The sequence below is a fragment of the Rhinolophus hipposideros genome (assembly GCF_964194185.1).
Source record: "Rhinolophus hipposideros genome assembly, chromosome: 19".
In the NCBI taxonomy this organism is placed as follows: Eukaryota; Metazoa; Chordata; class Mammalia; order Chiroptera; family Rhinolophidae; genus Rhinolophus; species Rhinolophus hipposideros.
In genome coordinates, this window is record NC_138065.1 from 14,277,031 (window position 1) to 14,297,238 (window position 20,208).

The following is a 20,208-nucleotide window of genomic DNA, read 5'->3' on the forward strand; positions in this document are numbered from 1 at the left end:
TGGAATGAAACTGGAAATTAATAACAAGGAAAATTGGAAAATTCGCAAATTTGTGGAAATTAAATAACAGTCTTAACCAATGGGTCAAGGAAGAAATCAAGAAATTAGAAAATCCTTAGAGACTAATGAAAATGAAAAGAACATACCAAAACATACAACATTCCAAACCTATGGGATGCGGCAAAAATAGTAGTATTCAGGGGGAAATTCATAGCTGAAATTCCGGCCCGTGGCTCAGGCGGTTAGAGCTCCATGCTCCTAACGCCGAAGGGTGCCGGTTCAATTCCCACATGGGCCAGTGGGCTCTCAACCACAAGGTTGCCGGTTCAATTCCTTGGCAGCGCCCCCTGCAACTAAGATTGAACAGGGCACCTTGGTCTGAGCTGCCTCCCGGATGGCTCAGTTGGTTGGAGTGCATCCTCTCAACCACAAGGTTGCCAGTTTAATTCCTTGACTCCCGCAAGGGATGGTGGGCAGCGCCCCCTGCAACTAAGATTGAACATGGCACCTTGAGCTGAGCTGCCGCTGAGCTGCCAGATAGCTCAGTTGGTTGGAGTGTGTCCTCTCAATCACAAAGGTTGCCAGTTCAACTCCCACAAGGGATGGTGGACTGTGCCCCCTGAAACTAGAAAACGGCAACTGGACCTGGAGCTGAGCTGCACCCTCCACAACTAAGACTGAAAGGACAACTTGAAGCTGAATGGCACCCTCTACAACTAAGATTGAAAGGACAACAACTTGACTTGGAAAAAAGGCCTGGAAGTACACACAGTTCCCCAATAAAGTCCTGTTCCCCTTCCCCAATAAAAAAAAAAAAAGAAAAAAAGAAAGATCTCAAATCAGTAACCTAACTTTATGCCTTGAAGAACTATAAAAAGAAGAGCAAACTAAACCCAAAGCTAGCAGAAGGACATAAGAAAGATTAGAAGGGAGACAAAGTAGAGAACAGGAAAACAATAGAATCAATAAAACCAAAAGTTGGTTCTTTGAAAAGATCAACAAAGTTTTCAAGCCCTTAGTTAGACTGACAAAACAAAAGAAAAGAAAAAAGACACAAGTAACTAAAATCAGAAATGAAACTTGGGACATTACTATCAACCTTACAATAATCAGGATTATAAGAGAATACTATGACCAATTGATAACCTAGATGAAATGGATAAATTTCTAGAAACACACAAATTACCTAAACGGACTCAAGAATAAGTAGATAATCTCAATAGATCTATGATAAGTAGAGAGTTTGAATTAGTGATTAAAAGCCCCTGAATAAAGAAAAGTCCAGGATAAGATAACTTTACTGGTGAATTCTACCAAACATTTGAGGAAGGGTAATACTAATCCTTCTCAAAATCTTCCAAAAAGTATAAAACTCTTAGAAGAAAATATAGGCAAAAATCTTTATAACATTGGATTTTGTAGTGTTCTTGATATGATACCAAGAGCATGAGCAACAAACATAAAAAGTAATAAATTGGATTTCATCAAAATTTAAAATGTTGTGCACCAAAGGGTATTATCAAAAAAGTGAAAAAAAAAAACAGCCTACAAAATGGGAAAAATATTTGCAAATCATATATCTGGTAAGGGTTTAATATCTAGACTATATAAAGAACTACAGGCATACCTTGTTTTATTGCACTTCACTTTATGGCGCTTCACAGATAACTGTGTTTTTTACAAATTAAAGGTTTATGGCAACTCTGTGTCAAGCAAGTCCATCAGCACCAAAAAGATTATAACTTGCTGAAGGCTCAGATGATGCTTAGCATTTTTTAGCAATAAAGTATTTTTAAATTAAGGTATATACTGTTTTTAGACATACTGCTATTGCACACTTAATAGACTACAGTACAGTGTAAACAGGCATTGAGAAAGCAAAATTTCAGTAATTCGTTTTATTGCATTATTCGCTTTATTTCAGTAGTCTGGTACCAAACCCATGATATCTCCAAGGTCTGCCTGTACTACAACCCAACAACAACAGAAAGACAAAAAATCCAATTTTAAAAAGGAATTGAATAGACATTTCTCCAAGGAATATGTACAAATGACCAATAACCACATGAACAGATGCTGAACATCAATAGTCATTAGGGAAATGCAAATCAAAACCCAATGAAATGTAACTTCGCAACTACTGGGATGACTAAAATCAAAGCAGTGGAACATAACAAGTGTTAGTGAGGAAGTGGAGAAATTTGAACCTTCAAACATTGCTGGTTGGAATGTAAAATGGTGCAGTCACTGTGATGTGGTGGTACCTCAGAACGCTAAACAAAGAATTAACCATATGACCCAGAAATTCTACTCCTAGGTATATACCCCAGAGCATTGAAAGCAAGGACTCACGAGATATCTATTCATCCGTGTTCATAGGAGCATTATTCACAGTCGCCAAAAGGTAGAAATAACCCAAGTATCCACCCACAGATGAATGGATAAACAAAAGTGGTCTATCCATACGTTGGACTATTATGCAGCCATAAAAGGGAATGAAATTCTGACATATGCTACACCACAGATGAACCTTGAAAACATGTTAAGTGCAATAAAGCCAGACACAAAAGGACAAGTATTGTATGTTATTTATATGAAAAAACTAAAATACGCAAATTCAGAGACCAAAGTAGAATGGGGTTTGGGGAAGGGGGAAATGGGGTGTTATTGCTTAATGGTTACAGATTTCTATTTGGGGTTATGAAAATGTTTGTAAATAAATACTGATGATGGTTGCACAACATTGTGAATATAATTAATGGCACTGAATTGTACACTTAGAAATGGTTACAATGGCAAATTTATATTTTACGACAATGAAGTTTTTTTAAAAGGACATATAATTTTGTCTCCGTCATTACTATACGTTATGAAATAGAGGAGGATCGTTACTATTTCCTGGAAAAGGAAGACAGTTTTAGCTTTAGTTAGCTGTATGAAGGTCTTGATTAAGCTTGTTGTGTTGGCCAAATTTAGAGATGATTATTTTGTTCTTCCAGGGTAGCCCTGGTTTGTATGATCCCGTGTAATATAACCAGACTCCGGCCTGGCAGAGGACTGTTTCTTTACCAATATTGGAATTCACTTAAATATTTAAGTCCTATAAGTTTGGGTGCTATAGATTCTTTTAGAAGAGTTAAATAGGAATGTTGAGACTGCTAAGTTTCACAGCCATTTATTCCACTTTATTGTGAAAGGCCATTGAAAATCCTAATTAAAGTTTTGTTTTTGAGGAAAATTTTGTAAGTTTCTGTCTAGCATAATCTACCCGATTAAGTGTGTTGGATAAGGTTAATATTGTGCTTATTAAATATTAGTACAGTCCTTGAGTATTTTTTTCGAGTAATATAGATAAGATTTGTATTAGTCTTTATCTACATTATTTTCTTTAACCATGTCCCCTTTGTGACCACTATAATTTGTACTTTTATTAGGGATAAGTCAAGCATCCAGGATGACCATTCATTTTGGCCAGTCTCTTGCTATGGAATAAAGCAAATTAACTGATCTACTTGACTATTAAGACTCATAGATACTATGTTATTTTTCAAAGAGCAATATATTACATATTTTCTAATTGTTAAACATAGCTATGTGTATATTTTATTCAGCATTTATACAAGTTACTGTTGAGTGGGGATATATTCAAATAGTCTGTTCAAATATATTTTTCTAATTTTTTTAAGCTTCGAGATTCAACAGAACAATTTCAAGAATATTATAGGCAAAGATTACGTTATCAGCAGCATTTAGAACAGAAGGAGCAACAGCGACAGATATACCAACAGATGCTGCTTGAAGGAGGTGTGAATCAGGAGGACGGCCCTGATCAGCAGCAGAATCTTACTGAACAATTCCTTAGTAGGTCAGTCTTCTAGTCACTTTTTAACATGTAAAGAATTATTTAAAAGCTATTAGAAGCATGTAATAACTGCTACTTTCCATGTATAGTTTGACATTTTAAGGCTTTGTGTTTCAAATAATGTGGAAGTACATAGTATCTTCCAGTCACAGCATTCTGAGACCTTTCACATCTAAGCAAGGAGAGCAGAAGTGTGGTGGAAGCAGACTGCCAGGTGGGCCCAGCCCTGTGCCAGGGTAGTTGAGAACCTGTGGGAAGTCACTTAGCTTCCTTTTGCTTCTTCTCATCTACTTCACAGGGTTGCCATGAAGGTTAAATGAGTTACTAGATGTAAAGTGCCAAGAACAGTACCTGGCATATAGTAAGCACTATATTAAGTGTTATATTAAGTTTTTTAAAATTATTTTGAGTGCTTATACTTCAACATTCTTTTGAATTCAGTGTATTAAAATGATTCTGTTTTTTTTCTTTCCCATTCTTCCACCTCCCCCCACCCCAACTCCGGTTCAAGCTGTTGTTTCCCAGTCTAGTTGTGTAGGACACAGCTCCCTGGCCCATGCTGGTGTTATGAGCCTTGAGCTTCTGAGGCAGTCGGTCGCCAGTCATCAGTTGGCCGCTCACGGCAGCTCTTGCCAGCTGCCGGCCACTCACGCTGGCCACCGGCCACTCATGAAGGCACACGGTAGCCCACGGCAGCACATAGCACCCCATGGCAGCACTCAGCAGCTCACGCCAAACTCCCGCTGCTTACGGCAGCCCTGCTCCATGGAGAGCTGTTGTTCACAATCTTAGCTGTAGAGGGCGCAGCTCACTGGCCCATGTGGGAATCGAACTAACAACCTCTGGGTTAGGAGCACCGCGCTCCAACCACCTGAGCCACCGGCCGGCCCTAAAATGATTCTTTCTTATAATCTCTGTCAAAACTCACACTGTCAAAACAGTGTGAACTTATATTGTTTTGAATTACAGGAGGTGTGTGTGTGTGTGTGTATAATATATATATAATATGATGGTTTTTAAATTAGTAAACTGGAATATGTGTATTTATATGCACAAGGGTTGGAAGATTAAATGAGTTAATACATATAAAATTACTTAGAATAATTCTCGACATAGAGGAAGTATGCCATAATTGTTGGCTGTCATCACAATTATGATTAGGCAATGCAGTGGTAGCTGTCAGTTCTTTACTTGGTTCAGTAATATTGGAAGTAATCTGCTTGACACTGAGGCTTGTGCAAGGCAGTGCTCCTGAAGTTTATCCTGCTTATAAATTGTCACACAAGGAATGTTTATAATGGTAATCTAAAGAGTCTAAGTAGGCCTCTGAGTATTCAATTTGAAGATGGTTTTCTTATCACCTCTGATTAAATCAGTGGTTTATCAGAATTTTCCTAATTTGATGAATTGCCGCTTCTAGTCCTTGGATCTCTTCTTCTTGTCCATAAAAGTCATAGTTGCAGTTGACTCCCTGACCATTTTTAAGTGAAAGTGGATATCTAGCATGAAATCAGAAGATGAAGTGGAAAGGTTCTGTGATGCCAGTAGCGGTACTCCTCAGAAAACAAGTGAAACTGTTTTTTCTTCCTTTAAAGACAATTATAAATAGGATTAAAATTATTTCTTGGAATTTAGGTTCTGTTTAGAGCATAGTTGTTGTTTAACAGCTATTCTCCATTTCATTAGAGATCAGAATTTAAAATTACATTAAAAGGTAAGTATGTTATAAAAATCCGTGGGATAACCAGGCCTATTATAAGTATGAACGGATGTTTATCCTAAACTTTGTAAGTTAGTTTCACATAAATTCTCTGTTGTTCTCTTAACTTTTTCTGATGTATTTTGTTTTTTAACCATTTAATATACTTTTATTCAATTTATTTTCTAGGCCCTTAAGTTTTATGTACCTGAGCCTGTATGGGGACTTGAACGTACTTGACTAATACCAAGGACCAACTGAATAGAGATAGAATCTATAAATTAAAATATGCTTTTTGCCCTTATTGTTTTATTCTTCCAAATAGTTCTAGCAGCAGAGCTATTTTCCAGATTTAAATTCTGCTTCTCCTTCCAAGAGGAATAGAAAGAGGAAGAGAAATAAGAGCTGTGTTATATAGATCTTATTGAAAAAAAATCAACTAAAGCATGATAGGATTTTTATTAACAGTACTGTATCACTACTTTATACCTCTAGATATTTTGTTTCTATTAGTACTGGTAATTGGCACCACTGATTTGGCATTTATTATAGGCGTATTCTGCCCCTCCCTTATCCTCTTCCCCTTTTAGAGAGTCAAAATGATATGTTAGCATTTTAGACTATTTATGTTTAGCATCTACCTAATTTATTTGACCTCATACTTTTTTTTTTATAGGAAGCATTTCACAGGGTTAGTGTTTCATAGAACAATATTTTGGAAATGCTGCCTATTTAAAATTTTTAACTGATATTTAGTAATGGCTGCCCATTTCTTTAATACTATTCAACTACTCTTTTAAAGTCTTTTTAAAGCCTTAAACACACACACACACACACACACACACACACACACACACACAATAATGTTAGAAAATAGAGTGAAACACAATATCTCTTGGTAATCATACCCCTGTGTAGTCCTCGCTCATAGTATTGAATCCAGGCTGGAGAGAGCGATGCTGGGCCTGTGCTGGGTCTAAATCTTAAGAAAGCCTGGCAGCTTCCTCTTTGTGTCCTTTGGAGCCCTGAATCCAACAGAAGGAATCAGGCTACTGTGATATAGAGGGAAGGGCCATGAAACTAACTTGTTTTGCCCCCTGTGTTATCTCCCTAGTGTCTGGATCAGAGTCTGGCAAATAGTCTTTGTAGAATGAATGAATGTGTGAATCATAGGGATGCCCCTTGATTTTGTCCCATCATGGCCCGCTCGTGTCATTTATTTCCTAGTTGACATGGTATTACTAGACAGATGAAATGAAAAAGGCTTGTTTCGTTTTGTTGGTGAGAAATTTTGGTAGTGGTGATATTTTTATTGACTATTTTGGGAAATTAAGTTTTAAAATAAAAATTAAACCAAAGTTATATCAGAGAAGAAACAGATTTTTTTTCTATTTTTAAGGTAAAAGGTATTTAAAAAGTTGGTGATACCCATTATGCCTATTTCCTTTACAGTGGTATACTGTAGGAAAATGTGGATCTTCTTTCAGTATCTTGGTTATGTCTTAAGCTGAAGATGGTAATGTTTTAGTACTAAACTGGCCAGAGATTCTATATTATATGTGCATTTATTTATTTAGCTTCTAAAACTTTTAATCTTATATACGTTAGGAATGTGATTAAGGTTTTATTTTAATATAATTACATTGTTTTTAGGTCCATTCAGAAGCTTGGTGAATTAAATATTGGAATGGATAGCCTTGGCAATGAGGTCTCAGTGCTCAACCAGCAATGTAATGGGAGCAAAAGCAATGGATCTACTAATTGTTCTGCAATTAGCTTTGCTACACCACCCCAAGATTCTAGTCAGAGAGTAACACATGATTCTTCAAATATCCACACAAGTACTCCTCGTAATCCTGGAGCAACAAACCACATACCTTTTCTTGAGGAATCACCTTCTAGTGGAAACCAAATGTAAGTGCTTCACTTTGTAAAACTTGGAAATAGTAAGTTCCTATTAATGAATAGAAGTATAGACATACGAACTTCGCTTTGGAGCCTTACAAATGGTTTGGAGCTCTTTACCTACCAAGTTTTTTTTTCCTAATCTGCCTTCATTTATCTATATTCTCTTCTACTAGCCTGTAAGTCTTTTCATAGTCTTTACTCCCCTATTTTTCTTTTTGTTTTCTTACCACCACCAAGACAATCTAGTTTTTAATAAACCATCTTACTCAGAGATCATATAGTTTTAGGCTTTATCTTCTCCCTGATTTTCTTTTTTCTTGCCATTGGTACCTTTCAACAAATAATGGTTTGATTCACAGACTTCCAGGGCACAGGGTGGAATGATTGCAGCAAGATAGTCTTGGCAGTGCTGGCAGTTACAGCAGTTGGAGACTTCTTGCATATTTATGTTTTCACTAGTCAGGGAAAATTTTTTTATCTTGCTATCATTAGTAAACAAGTGTTAATTTATGCAGTGGGAATAGCGAAGGAGCACTTTCTTCATCTACACTTCACATTAAACACCTTCGAGAGTGGTTCATTTGAAAATGCATAACTTGCTTTTGGCATTTGGGATGCCTATAGGAAATCAGCTTTATAAATTTAGAATCAAAAACTAGTTTTATACTTCAGAGCATAATTTTATCTAATATTTGCTTATTTATTACAGTTCCTATAACATTTGTTTTGTGTACCCCTAAAAGAACTCAAATTTTAAAATTAAATTTTTATCTTTATCACAATAATATACACACATGGTTTAAAAAGACAAATAGCACTTCAAGGCTTAATATAAAACAGAATCCCCTGATTTCCGGTCAAGATGGCAGAGTAGGAAGCATTCCAATATATTATTATGCATTGTTGACAAAATAACAAAATAACATGGAATCCCTCATCTTACCCATCTTTGTCCATGATTTCTTCATCCAGTAGGCTGCCATTTTTCAACCCAGTTAGTAAAAAACATCAGGTACTTGCTCTTTTCCTTTTTTTTTCCCTTCGGGAGACATCTCTCTAGTATCACTCGTGCTTCAGTTTATAGCCATTGTTTCTAGGCCATTTTGTTCAGGCCTAGAGAATCCTGGGACTTCACCATTCTCTTGGGAATTTTATTTGTCTCTTCCCTCTATTGGATCCCTGTTTTCAGGGTCTCATGTAGTTTTCTGAAAAGGAGTACGACAGAAGTGAGGTTTCTGAGATTTTTGCATGTCTAAATATTTCACATTTGATTTGTTAGCATAGCTGAGTATAGAATTCTAGGATGGAAATAATAAACTCTGAGGAGAGTTTCAAAGGCATTGCTACGTGTTTCCGTGTTCTTGTTAAGAAGTCTGATGCCATTTTCACCTGGTCCTTTATATGAGGCGGGATAATTTTTCAACTTTGGAATTTTTTAGACTTTTCTTCCCTGATGTTCTAGAACTTCACTATGACATACATCAGAGTGTGTATACATCAGAGTTTCCTTCATTTTGCTGGGTACTTTTGAGGCCCTTTTAAACTGGAAACTTAAGTTCTGGGAAATTGAAAAAAATGTTATTTAGCAATTTCCTCACCTCCATTTTCTATTGATTAATTTTTTTCTGCTACCGTATTTTTATTTTTTGAGCTCTTTCTTATTCCCTAATTTCCCTTAAAGTTTTTTTTATAGATTTTTTTCTTGTTTCCTATATTATTCCTTCTTATATCTCTAAGAATTTTAATTATATCATTGTAGCATTTGTTTCCTGAATTGCCTGTCTTCTTGCAAATTCTTTTTGTTTGTTTGTTTTAGTCTCTGAGTTTTATCTAGGAGGCTTTCTTCAAGTATCTGGAAATCTTTTACAATCTGTGAAGAGTCAGGCATTAAAAAAATGCTGACTGGAAAGAAGGTCTATATATATGGATGGATCTGTCTACCTGTTGGTCTCTCAAAAAAGTGATAAAGTAGAAACATTGTTTTATGGTGGGACCCTCAACTGTCAGTTTCTGTTAGCCTTTTCTCTTGGGCCAGATAATTTTCCTGAACACCAATCTAAGTTCATGGCTAGAGGGGGATTTAAGCATAGCAACCAGGATTGTGGTACTTGACATCTCACTGTAAAACTTCTGGACTTTGACTTATTTTCCTTTCCAGAATGGCTTCTCACTCCTTCCTTACAACTATGCTTGGTGTTACTGAATCCAGAGCCTCTTAATAAATGGCTCCAGAGAGTAACTTTGATTGGAAATAGGTCATTTGCCAAAAAAAAATAATATTAGAGATTGAAAGGATAAATTAATTGAGTTTCTGTTTTGATATTCAGAATAAACTTTATTTGAATTTCTGCTCACACAGCTCATCAGAACATTTGGTCATTAAACCACCTTTTGGAGATTCTCCAGGCAATCTATCAAGGTCAAGAGGGGAAGAGGTAATACTTTGGGGAAGAAGGTTTCAGTGTTTTTATATATACTTGCAAAGTTTGCTAAGGAATTCTCAATTCAAAGAAAGGACCAATGTTGGAAATAGTCATTATTGTTAATGCCGGTATTTATCTCAAGGTAGTTGAGCTTTCACTAGGCTACGTGAAGAGGTTGCCTCAGAAAGCACATTTAAGAGTATTCATTCATATCAGTGGCCCAGTGGAGGTCTTGGTGCGTGACTTGGGGCTGTGCACTACTCTCTGAACCCTGTGATTGACTGTTCAGTTATTATTGATATCTCCTGTGGGCTTCTCATCAGTGTGCCTGCTTTTTGCTTTGGAATCAGACATCCTTCCCTAACTAGTATACAGCTTTACTCTTATTTTCTCTAGTTTCAATTTTAACCCCATAGACATAGTGGTTATTTCAGAGGCTTATGGGGTCAACCAGCTAACATAAATGAATAAGTTGACTATTTTTGTGAGAAGCACATAGGAATATTTGTCCCTTGCACAAAGAAACATGGTTGCCTAGTGTTTCCAGTTCTTTTGATTTCTAAGAGAAGCTGGAACTGTAGATTTTTATGTGAACTCTATTTTTAAAATGACAACAAATTAAAACAATTTTAAACCCACTGGAGAAGAGCAGTAAAGTTTATTTGTTGCTTTGCCACTTCTGCCATAAAGCAATTAATAGTAGTAATTATTATTAATATGCTATAGTCCATTCTTACCTACTCATGCTATTCGTTTGGCAAACGGTCATATTTCTTTATATGGATTATTAGAAAAATATAACATGTCTAGTCAAATACATTCATATGAATAATATAACAATTTAATTCAATTATACAAGACAAACATGATGTGGCATATCAGGTTGACTCCTTCCTCCCGCCTTAAGGATGTATTGCATGAATACATAACAGTTTGGGTAGGGAGAGGCATACTCTCTTCATTGATACATAGTTGTAATACTATGGATCCTAGAGCTCTCAGGATACAACCAGAGGTAAAGTGGCTTACCTTTGTGTATGCACTTGACATTCATACTTCACAAAGACAGGGTTTGGTTGGGTCTGTTGACTACTCTCAGTCTGGATGTTCTTCCAGGGCCAGTTATTCCTGGTCAGGATAGCAGAGTGGGTTCAAATGACACCCATAGCAGGAGACACCAAAGCTTTTATGCAGAACTGCTTCAACTTGCCTTCCTTAGAAGAGGGCTGTGGGCAGACAGACAGGTTGACAGTTTAAAATAAAAATGAGGTTCAAATTAAATGTTCTGATTAAAATAATTTTTACAATTTTAAAAAGGATATTTTACAATTTCAGTTTGAAATATTAAAGTATTGATTGCTGGAGATAATGTCAATTTTTTTTTTTTTTACCCTAAGTGTACTAAGAACAGTCCTTTATACTTCCTACTTTTAGAAACACAAATAATGTTGTTTTTGTAAGAACTATATATGTGGGCTATTTCTTTTTCATTGACGGTTAAAGAGAACTTGATATGGAAATGTGTATTATACTTTGTCATAGTGAAGAAAAACTTGAATTTCTGTAACCTGTCTGAGCTTAGTTTAGCAGTGAGGAGTAAAAAATGGAAAAATCGGAGTTAATTGGGTTTGCCATTTAAAAGAAAATATGATTGTAGGTAACAAACATAAAGTGATAAAGTGAATAGTACAGGTTCAAATTAATTTAAAATGGGGTAAAGGTGAATTCTTTCAAATTCATTTTTTGCATCGGATGACTTTCATGTTCATTCTTTCCATAGGATGACAAATCGAAAAAGCAGTTTGTTTGTATTAATACCCTAGAAGACACACAGGCTGTTAGAGCAGTGGCTTTTCATCCAGGTGGTGGTTTATATGCTGTCGGTTCAAATTCAAAAACACTGAGAGTATGTGCCTATCCAGAAGTAATTGATCCAAGGTAAGGATAAATGGTTTGTACTGCCATTCTTGCTTTCGGTTTTAATTTAGTTATCTTTGTTGCTTTTTCAGAATTGCCATTCAGCAGTGTTTAATTTTCACGTCTGTTTATTAAGCTTTTTAATTTTTATTTTCAGTGCTTAGGAAATATACATAAGAATTATTGATTAAAATGTTTTCAGTTAGGCCATTGTTTATTTAGCTCTAATTTTCCTTATTTCCTTGGCTTTTGTATTTTGTTTTTTTAATCTTAAAAATTCCTATATTCCAGTTAAATTACATAAGATAAAGTAATGCTAGTTATATACTTTGAGAAAATAAAAAAATTTCTTATAATAATAGCTTCAAAGAAGTATTAGGTTGCATTATATGAAATTGCTGATATTTGACCATTTTGACATACAAAAATTCCATTTTCGGTTGGTCAACCTAACTATGATTTTACTTCCTTTTTAACAGAGTATGGGATTTGAAAATAAAGCATATGTCTTTAAGGGCATATGTCACTAAAAATGGGCATATGACCTTATTAGGTATATGACTAATTCTTTAAAGTTACTAAGAAAGCATACAGTTTATGTATATAACCTCACAGAAAACTGAATTTGAACTCCTTACTCTTTGATTAGGTACTCTTTTTGTCAATTTACTTGTGAAGGCTTTTACTATCAGAATAAATCAGCATAATAAAGACCATGAGCTATTTGGTAGATTTTGTGATTAGAGAAATGAATTGCACAAAAGGAATAGTTTTCATATCATTAGACAGAAATACCCAAACAAAACAAGCCACAAATTTTTAAAAATTAAGTATAAAAAGCAATACATGCTATCTATGTTTTGGAAATTTTTTACAACTCTTAAGTCATTTTTATTATAATCCTAGTTTGGAGAACAGGGGGGTGACAATATTTATTTATTTGCATTTTTTTTTGGTATCTGTATCTGAAAGCAGAAATTTAGGCTTTTGCACTGAAGTAGCATTTAAATGTTGGGAAAGGGAATAGGGCTCATGCTAGATGATAGTAATATAATTTATTGGTGCTCATTAATGTTAGTTAAATAGGAATACATGAATGAACACAGGCAGAATTCCAGATCAAGGAGTGGAAAATAGCAGTAATTATGGAGACAGAGTCAAAGACTTGTATGTTTAGGGTTAACCTGACCTTAAGTTAACTGTTTCTCCTTTTTGTATTTCTTATGCTGGCACAGATGTTTCATAGACTTCATGAAGAAAGTGATTTTTATGAAAATAAATTTAATTAGTGGATTTTGAGCGCCTATGTGCTAGGTACTATTCTAGGGTTTGGGGACAGTTGTGATTAAAGGAACACGTTCTTTGACTTTATGGAACTTCTGGTTTAGTGGGGAAGATGGATATTATGCAAATAAACATACAAACAAATATAATTATACATTGTGTTAGGTGTTGTGAAGAAAAAGTACAAGGTGCTATTAAGTAAAACGGGGATTTGGAGGACTGGGGAGTCAGAGAAAGGCCTTTCTGAGGAAGATGTATAACAGCTGAGTTCTGAGGATGAGGAGAACCTAACCAGGTGAAGAGAAGGGAGAAGGTAGTAAACCAAAGGGCACATGAAGTGAGAAGGAGCTTGGCTTTTTGAGGAACCAAAATAAGTTCAGATTGCCTGGAGTATGATGAGTTGGATTGTGATGAGGCTATAGAGATAGACATGCAGAGCTTTATAGTCATTTTGTGTTTTATCCTGGGTACAGTGGGAAGCCGCTGAAAGTTTTGAGCAGAGCAGTGTTGTGAGCTAAGTATATTTTGAGATGATCACTCTGGCTGTGGGTCAGATGGCAGTAAGAGTGGATGTTAGAAAAGGAAGGAGGCTCTTGTCATTGATGGCTAGCGTAATGGCAATAGAGATGGAGCACAATGGATGGAGGGAAAATCCATTTAAAGAAAGAATCAGTGGACCTTAGCGGTGAATTGGATATACAACTGAAAAGAGAATCTTTCGATCTCATCTATTTTCTAGATAAATGGTAAGCACCTTCTGGGCATTGGAGATTTAGCAATCTTTTTTCTTGGTTTTAAAATTTTCTTAATTATGAAAAATTTGAAGGATACACGAAAGTAGAGACTAGAACACTAAAAGCAGTAGTTGTCAAAGTTTTTGTCATATTTGCTGTGTCCTTCTTGTTTGCTTAAGTAGTTTAAGGTAAATCCTTTCACCCTTTAGGATGAGTCTTCAAAAACATGTACAATTTCTTACATAGGCTTGATGTTATCATTATACCTTACTGTAAGTGGGTTGTCATGACAATATGTGCCCCTGCCGGATTTTAAACTCTGGATCAAGCTCTTGCCTCCTTTATTTTTTATCCATCCTTCTACGCCAGGCAACTGCTCATATTATATGTTTAATATAATGTTTATTGAACTTTTTGAGTTTGCAAGCATTCTTTTTTTTTTTTTTTTTTTTTTTACATTTTTATTGGGAATATTAGGAAACAGTGTGTTTTTCCAGGACCCGTCAGCTCCAAGTCAAGTCATTGTCCTTCAGTCTAGTTGTGGGGGGCGCAGCTCAGCTCCAAGTCCAGTCGCCATTTTCAATCTTAATTGCAGGGGGCGCAGCTCACCATCCCTTGCCAGAATTGAACCAGCAACCAAGAGCTCACGCTCTAACCAATAAACCATCCGGCCGCCCCTGCAAGCATTTTTAACTCTTTTAAAATTCTTTTGTGTTAAAATCCCTGAAAAATATGTGAAATGGAGGTTTTAAGAAAAATACCGTGTTCCCTATGTGGTCTGAAATAAGAGTCAGATTAGTATAATGATTTATAATTTTACTTTTGGATTTTAAAAATACTTTAAATTTATTTCATCTGAGATGTTGAAAATTGTTATTAACATCTTGTCTGATGCTCTTTTTGCTCCCTCCCTCAAGAACAACCATCATAGAGAACTTCATTAACTTTAGCAAGCAAAAAATTGAAGTGTCTTTCTGTAATGTTTCTTTTTAGTACATATGACACCCCTAAGCAGCCAGTGGTGCGTTTTAAAAGGAATAAACATCATAAAGGATCCATTTACTGTGTGGCATGGAGTCCTTGCGGACAGTTATTAGCAACAGGATCAAATGACAAATACGTCAAAGTGCTGCCCTTCAATGCAGAGACTTGTAATGCAACAGGTAGGGCCCAAGTGTGCAAGCAGTAGCTCACCAGTGGATGTTTATGTTTCCCCATGTTGTATTTCTGATAAATGTCTGTACTGTTTCTAATAACATCTAAAAATACAGCCTTAAGAAGAATTTTGTTTGCATTCTAATTGCTTAGTTGCATTAATGAGGCATTATTCTTTTTTAATAAGTTCTTACAGGTCGCCAGGTTGTGTCTAATCCTGGGGAAATGACTGTTACCAGAAAAATAACTTTTAAACAACTACCAGAATTTTATTAGTGTATGTTTTCTAGAGAGTATCTGTCTTCTCTTTCACTTTCTGTGGGGTAAAAGACAAGAAGGTCAACTACATGTAGCTCTGTTTTAGAGATGATGATGTCTGAATCAGTATTTTGATTTCTTGAAGTTCTTCTTTGCTCAGTAAATGAAATTGATTATAATACCAATCCCTAAATGAATATATACTTCATACCACTCTACCTTATTCTTGGTCAATTCTGAGGCAGTTTAGCAATCTCAAATTATCACAGTAAATTGAGCAGCATCTTTTTGTTTTAATTCTTATTGCTGTTTCAGGACCAGATCTGGAATTTAGCATGCATGATGGGACAATTAGAGACTTGGCATTTATGGAAGGCCCGGAAAGTGGTGGAGCTATTTTGATAAGCGCTGGCGCAGGGGACTGTAATATTTATACAACCGATTGTCAAAGAGGACAGGGCCTGCATGCTCTGAGTGGACATACAGGTATGTGTATCGGTCTCAGTGGCTGTCTTTCCTTTTGATTCAACCTGTGCTTTTCCCCTTCTGCATTTCATGAATGGGATATATTTCATGAAACCGGATTTCTTCAAGACAGGAAATTTTTCTGTCAGAAATTAAATTGTGAACTTTAGTTGACAACACAGTAATGATAGGTTCGCTGTGTTAAATCCTTTACTTTATACACATAATTCCTTAATTTAATCCTCACAACGACTTTATGAGGCAGAAAGTTTTATCTCTATCTTATCCATGAAGAAAGCGAAAGTTGAAAAAGCAAAGTGACTTGGCTAATATCTTATGGCTAAATGTGGCAGAACTGAGATATAACCCCAGGTCTATCTCATCCAAAGCTGGTGATCTAACCCCACAGTCCTGTGTTTCCTCTGTGGAAAATTTACCATAATTTCAAATGAAAATGTTTTTTAAGTACTAATATGAGGTCCTAAAACACTGAATCACCAATGTATATATGTGGAAAATCTCTACCACATAGTACATTTGATTAACCAGACCATGGCATGCACAATAATAAGGAGTACTTAGCTTTGAATGTGTTTTAGAAAAGTACCATTCCATGTTAATAACTGAGTGTATGATCTTTAATAGGCCATATTTTAGCACTTTATACCTGGAGTGGCTGGATGATTGCATCTGGTTCCCAAGATAAGACTGTTAGATTCTGGGATCTTCGAGTACCAAGCTGTGTTCGTGTTGTTGGCACAACATTCCATGGAACTGGTAGGTTTTTCTAGAATTTAAATGAATTTTGATGAGGAAGAAACTTTATAAACTGCACTCACCTATGTGTTCTCCCCTGCAACATATATGTTAAAAAAAGAAAAAGAACAATAGTAAAATAACTGCTTGGTATTTTCATGGAGTACTTTAAGTTGTTCCAAAAACGCTTTCATCTGTTACTTTATTTGTAAAAATAATATTCAGCTTAGGAAACCGAGGCCCAGGGAGATTTATATCTTGCCCTAATTATTCTGTTAGCAGGGCCATTTAGACCTTGGTGTTAATAATTATATTTTGTTTTATTTGCTTAGTTTCTATTCACTTATCTTGAATTTATCTCTCAACTGTCCCCTTAGTTGTCCAAATTATGTTTGGCCCCTTTTCTCTCCTTTCAAAGACTTCAATTTTTGGTCATCTTCTCTCTTTTGCAACATTAACGTCTCTTTGTCTACCAGATCTCTCCTTCTGTGCTTCTCTCCCATATATACAAACATTTTATAGAATTGGCAATGCCCCAAAGTTTCTTTGTTGACCTCCTAATCCCCCTCCCAGTTCTGCCCCTAATATTTTGCTCCCTTTCTTACCCAGATGTCTCAACAAAAATCTCTCCTACATACACTGTTTTCATTTCCTCACCCTCAGTCTTCAGCCTACCCCAGTCTGTCTCCTGCCACAACCCCTCTAACAAGAGCTGGGTTTTCAAGATCACCATTAACCTTCATGTTGTCAAAACATTTTCAAATCCTCATTTGACTTCAACTCTCAGGGGCGTGTAAGAGCTGACCTCTTCCCCTTTTCTTCTGGGCGTTCTACTCTTCTTTTACCTTTCTGGAGAACTACTCCTTTTCTGGCTCTTCCTCCTCTGCTCAACCTCAAATTTTGGCAGGGACTAAAGTCCCAGGGTACAGAACCTGTGTCTGCTTTCTTTCTCTAGGTGAGTACATCGTACATCGATTCCCCCAGCTTTAAGTATAACTTGTATGCTGATACGAGTTATACTTAAATTTTCATCTCTAGTCCAAACTGCACGTGCAGGCTCGTATTTGTAACCCACCTACTTGACCTCTCCTTTTGGATATCTCACAGGACGTCTCTCACTTTCCATGTGCCAAACAAAACTATTGAATCGTGACCTCTCCCCTCAAATGTAAACTGCCCCAGACTTCCTCACCTACGTAGTCCCACCCACCCACTGTTCATGCCAGAAACCCTGGAGTCTCCCTGGACCCACTCTCCAGGGGACCCACTCTCCCCCATCTCTCTTTCCTCCAGAATCCAATCTAAAAGCAAATCCTGTGTTTTCGCCTCCAAAATCTATCTTAAACCCACCTACTACTTTTCATCTTATTGCCACCACTATAGGATAAACCACCATCTCTCAATGTAGCCATCCTGAGAGCTTCCTTCCTCTGCTCTGCGCCATTCTGTGGCCATGCAGCAGCCGGAGCACATTACACCTTGCTTACAACACCTTGATGACTTCACGTTGCTCTTAGGTTAAAGTGCAGACTCTGGCACGGCCTACGAGACCCTGCTGGATCTGGCCTCGTGTGCCCTTCTAGTCTCATCTCAGATCACTTGCTTCTTTCCTTTAAGTTCCTGGAACATGCCAAACTCCTCCTACCTGCAGTGAAGTCTCTCGCTGTCTCCTTGGCCTGCAGCGTTCTTCCACTTGTCTTCTAAAGGTTAGGTCCTCCTTATCTTGATAGTGATGGTGCGAGGGAGTAGTGATCTAATAACTTTGGTGAATAAATGAACCCGGATTTCTTTTTGTACCACGAACTCTGCATTTGTGAAACTAATAAAAATATGTTTCCCCTGCATATCAGCTCTTCTTCCCGTTTTCCCTGTTTTTGATAATGGTTCTCTTATTTCCTCATGCAACTAGATTTGAAATCTGGGACTAATTTTTCACTCCTTTTTTTTGCCGCCATCCAGGCAGTTAATTGCCAAGACTGTTGATTCTTTATTTATATTTTTGTCTGAAATCTGTCTATCATTTAAGCCCTTATTCTCTTGTTACTTCATGCTATCTTGTGTTCCAGTGGCTTCCCTTCTCTATAGTCTGTACATTTTAATTTGATACCCATTTTCACCTGAGTTAATCTTCCCAAAGTCCTACTTGAACCATGTAATCCTCTTCCGCAGAAACCTGCAGTGATGTTTCACTGTGCACAGGAATGAGTGCACACTCTGCAGTGTGGGATCAAGATGCCCGGCAGTCGGGCTCACCTGCCTTTTATGTCTCAGCTACAAGCTACCTTTTATGTTAACTGGTTAAACCTAGTAACTCCAGCCACACTAAGCTCCCTATCCTTACGTTCCCTGGTTATACGTTCCCTGGAAACAGTTTCTCATGTAATTCTTCCTGATCATATAGCCCTCTTCTCTCTCAAAATTTCACGCAAAGGTTATTTTAATTACGTGTGTGTGTAATACATATAAACACACATACACTCTTATTTATGCTGTTTGCTATTCTTTGAGATCTGAGTTAGGTCCCTTTTTTCTGTGAAGTCCTCCCAGGCCACTTTGATCTAAAACAGTTGTTCTTCATTATGTTAAGTGAAATAAATCAGACAGAGAAGGACAAATACCATATGATCTCACTTATATGCGGAATCTAAAGAAAAGAATAAGTGAATGAACTAATCAGAAACAGTTTTGGCGACAAAGAGGAAAAACTGAGGGTTGTTAGATGGGCGGGGGGTAATGCGGATAAGGGGGAAGGTGAAGGGATTAGGAAACAGTCGGTAACTACAAGATGGCCACGGGGTTTTGAAAATTAATTTGGGGAACCTAATCAATAATGTTGTAAAGATTTTGTAGGATATCCGATGGACATGTGTCCCATTAGGGAGACCACCTCAGGGATGATGTAGATGCCTGATCACAGCACTGTACACCTGAAGCTGAACAATAATGAATGCCAACTATAATTTTATATATATATATATTTGTATATATATGTATGTATATACTTACAAGAAGCGGAGTCCAGCATTAGCAATAGAGACAGTGGAAATGTAATGGCTCGGTGAGATGTCAGAGGGATAGTGGATGGGGGGAGGGGGGTTTACACAGTGTGAGGGACATAAATGATAAACGTCTAAGTATTACTTTGTCTTGTGCACCTGAAACTAATAAAAAAAAAAGCCATATTTAAACATGCTTAACAAAAACTAAAAAAATAAAAAAATAAAACAGTTGTTCTTCAACCTTGTTTTTATTATTGCCCTGGCTGAGGGGGAAAAGTAAATTAATTTTTTTCCTAACAAGAGAACTTAAATACTAGGTAAGATTTTGTTGGGTGCAGTTGAGCTTTGGGGAGCTACAAACCACTGTTAATGGTTAAGATTGTTTTGTACCCTGAGCACCATTTTGCACCCCTTCGGGAGCACTACCGCTCCCACCGAAAACAGATGCATGGTCCAGAGTTAGGGCTCCAGCCTGTGCCTTGGGGCTTATTTTTCCATTCAGTTCCCATTGGTGGTTAATCATGTGTTACTTAGAGACATTTTCTACACTGCATCCAAAACCATATTTTTTTAGATTTAATTTCTTGTTCTCCCAACTAGACTCTGAGCTGGGCATGGGACTGTTTCTGGACACTTACCTGTCAGGGAAAAAAACACTGTATTAGGAAAAGTGATTCACCTATTGCACTGTAGGTAACGGTGTCCAGGAGGTTCTCCCAGATGACAAAAAAATGGACTTTCTCATTTT

The 20,208-nt window shown here is 36.7% G+C and overlaps 1 protein-coding gene across 7 annotated transcripts in view; it reads left to right on the forward strand.

Annotated features, from left to right (window-relative positions):
- The window catches only part of WDR47 (WD repeat domain 47), a 51,285-nt gene that overhangs the window by 27,601 nt on the left and 3,476 nt on the right, over nt 1–20,208 (forward strand). For 4 of the 7 annotated variants that reach the window (XM_081026297.1, XM_081026296.1, XM_081026298.1 and 1 more), the window contains 7 exons: nt 3,687–3,865; nt 7,215–7,475; nt 9,829–9,904; nt 11,673–11,830; nt 14,821–14,990; nt 15,556–15,726; nt 16,351–16,482. In XM_081026297.1, coding sequence (XP_080882423.1) covers nt 3,687–3,865; nt 7,215–7,475; nt 9,829–9,904; nt 11,673–11,830; nt 14,821–14,990; nt 15,556–15,726; nt 16,351–16,482 — 1,147 coding nt within the window. Of the gene's footprint in view, nt 1–3,686; nt 3,866–7,214; nt 7,476–9,828; nt 9,905–11,672; nt 11,831–14,820; nt 14,991–15,548; nt 15,727–16,350; nt 16,483–20,208 lie in introns of all 7 variants that reach the window. The other 3 variants (XM_081026292.1, XM_081026294.1, XM_081026293.1) reach the window with 1 other exon arrangement.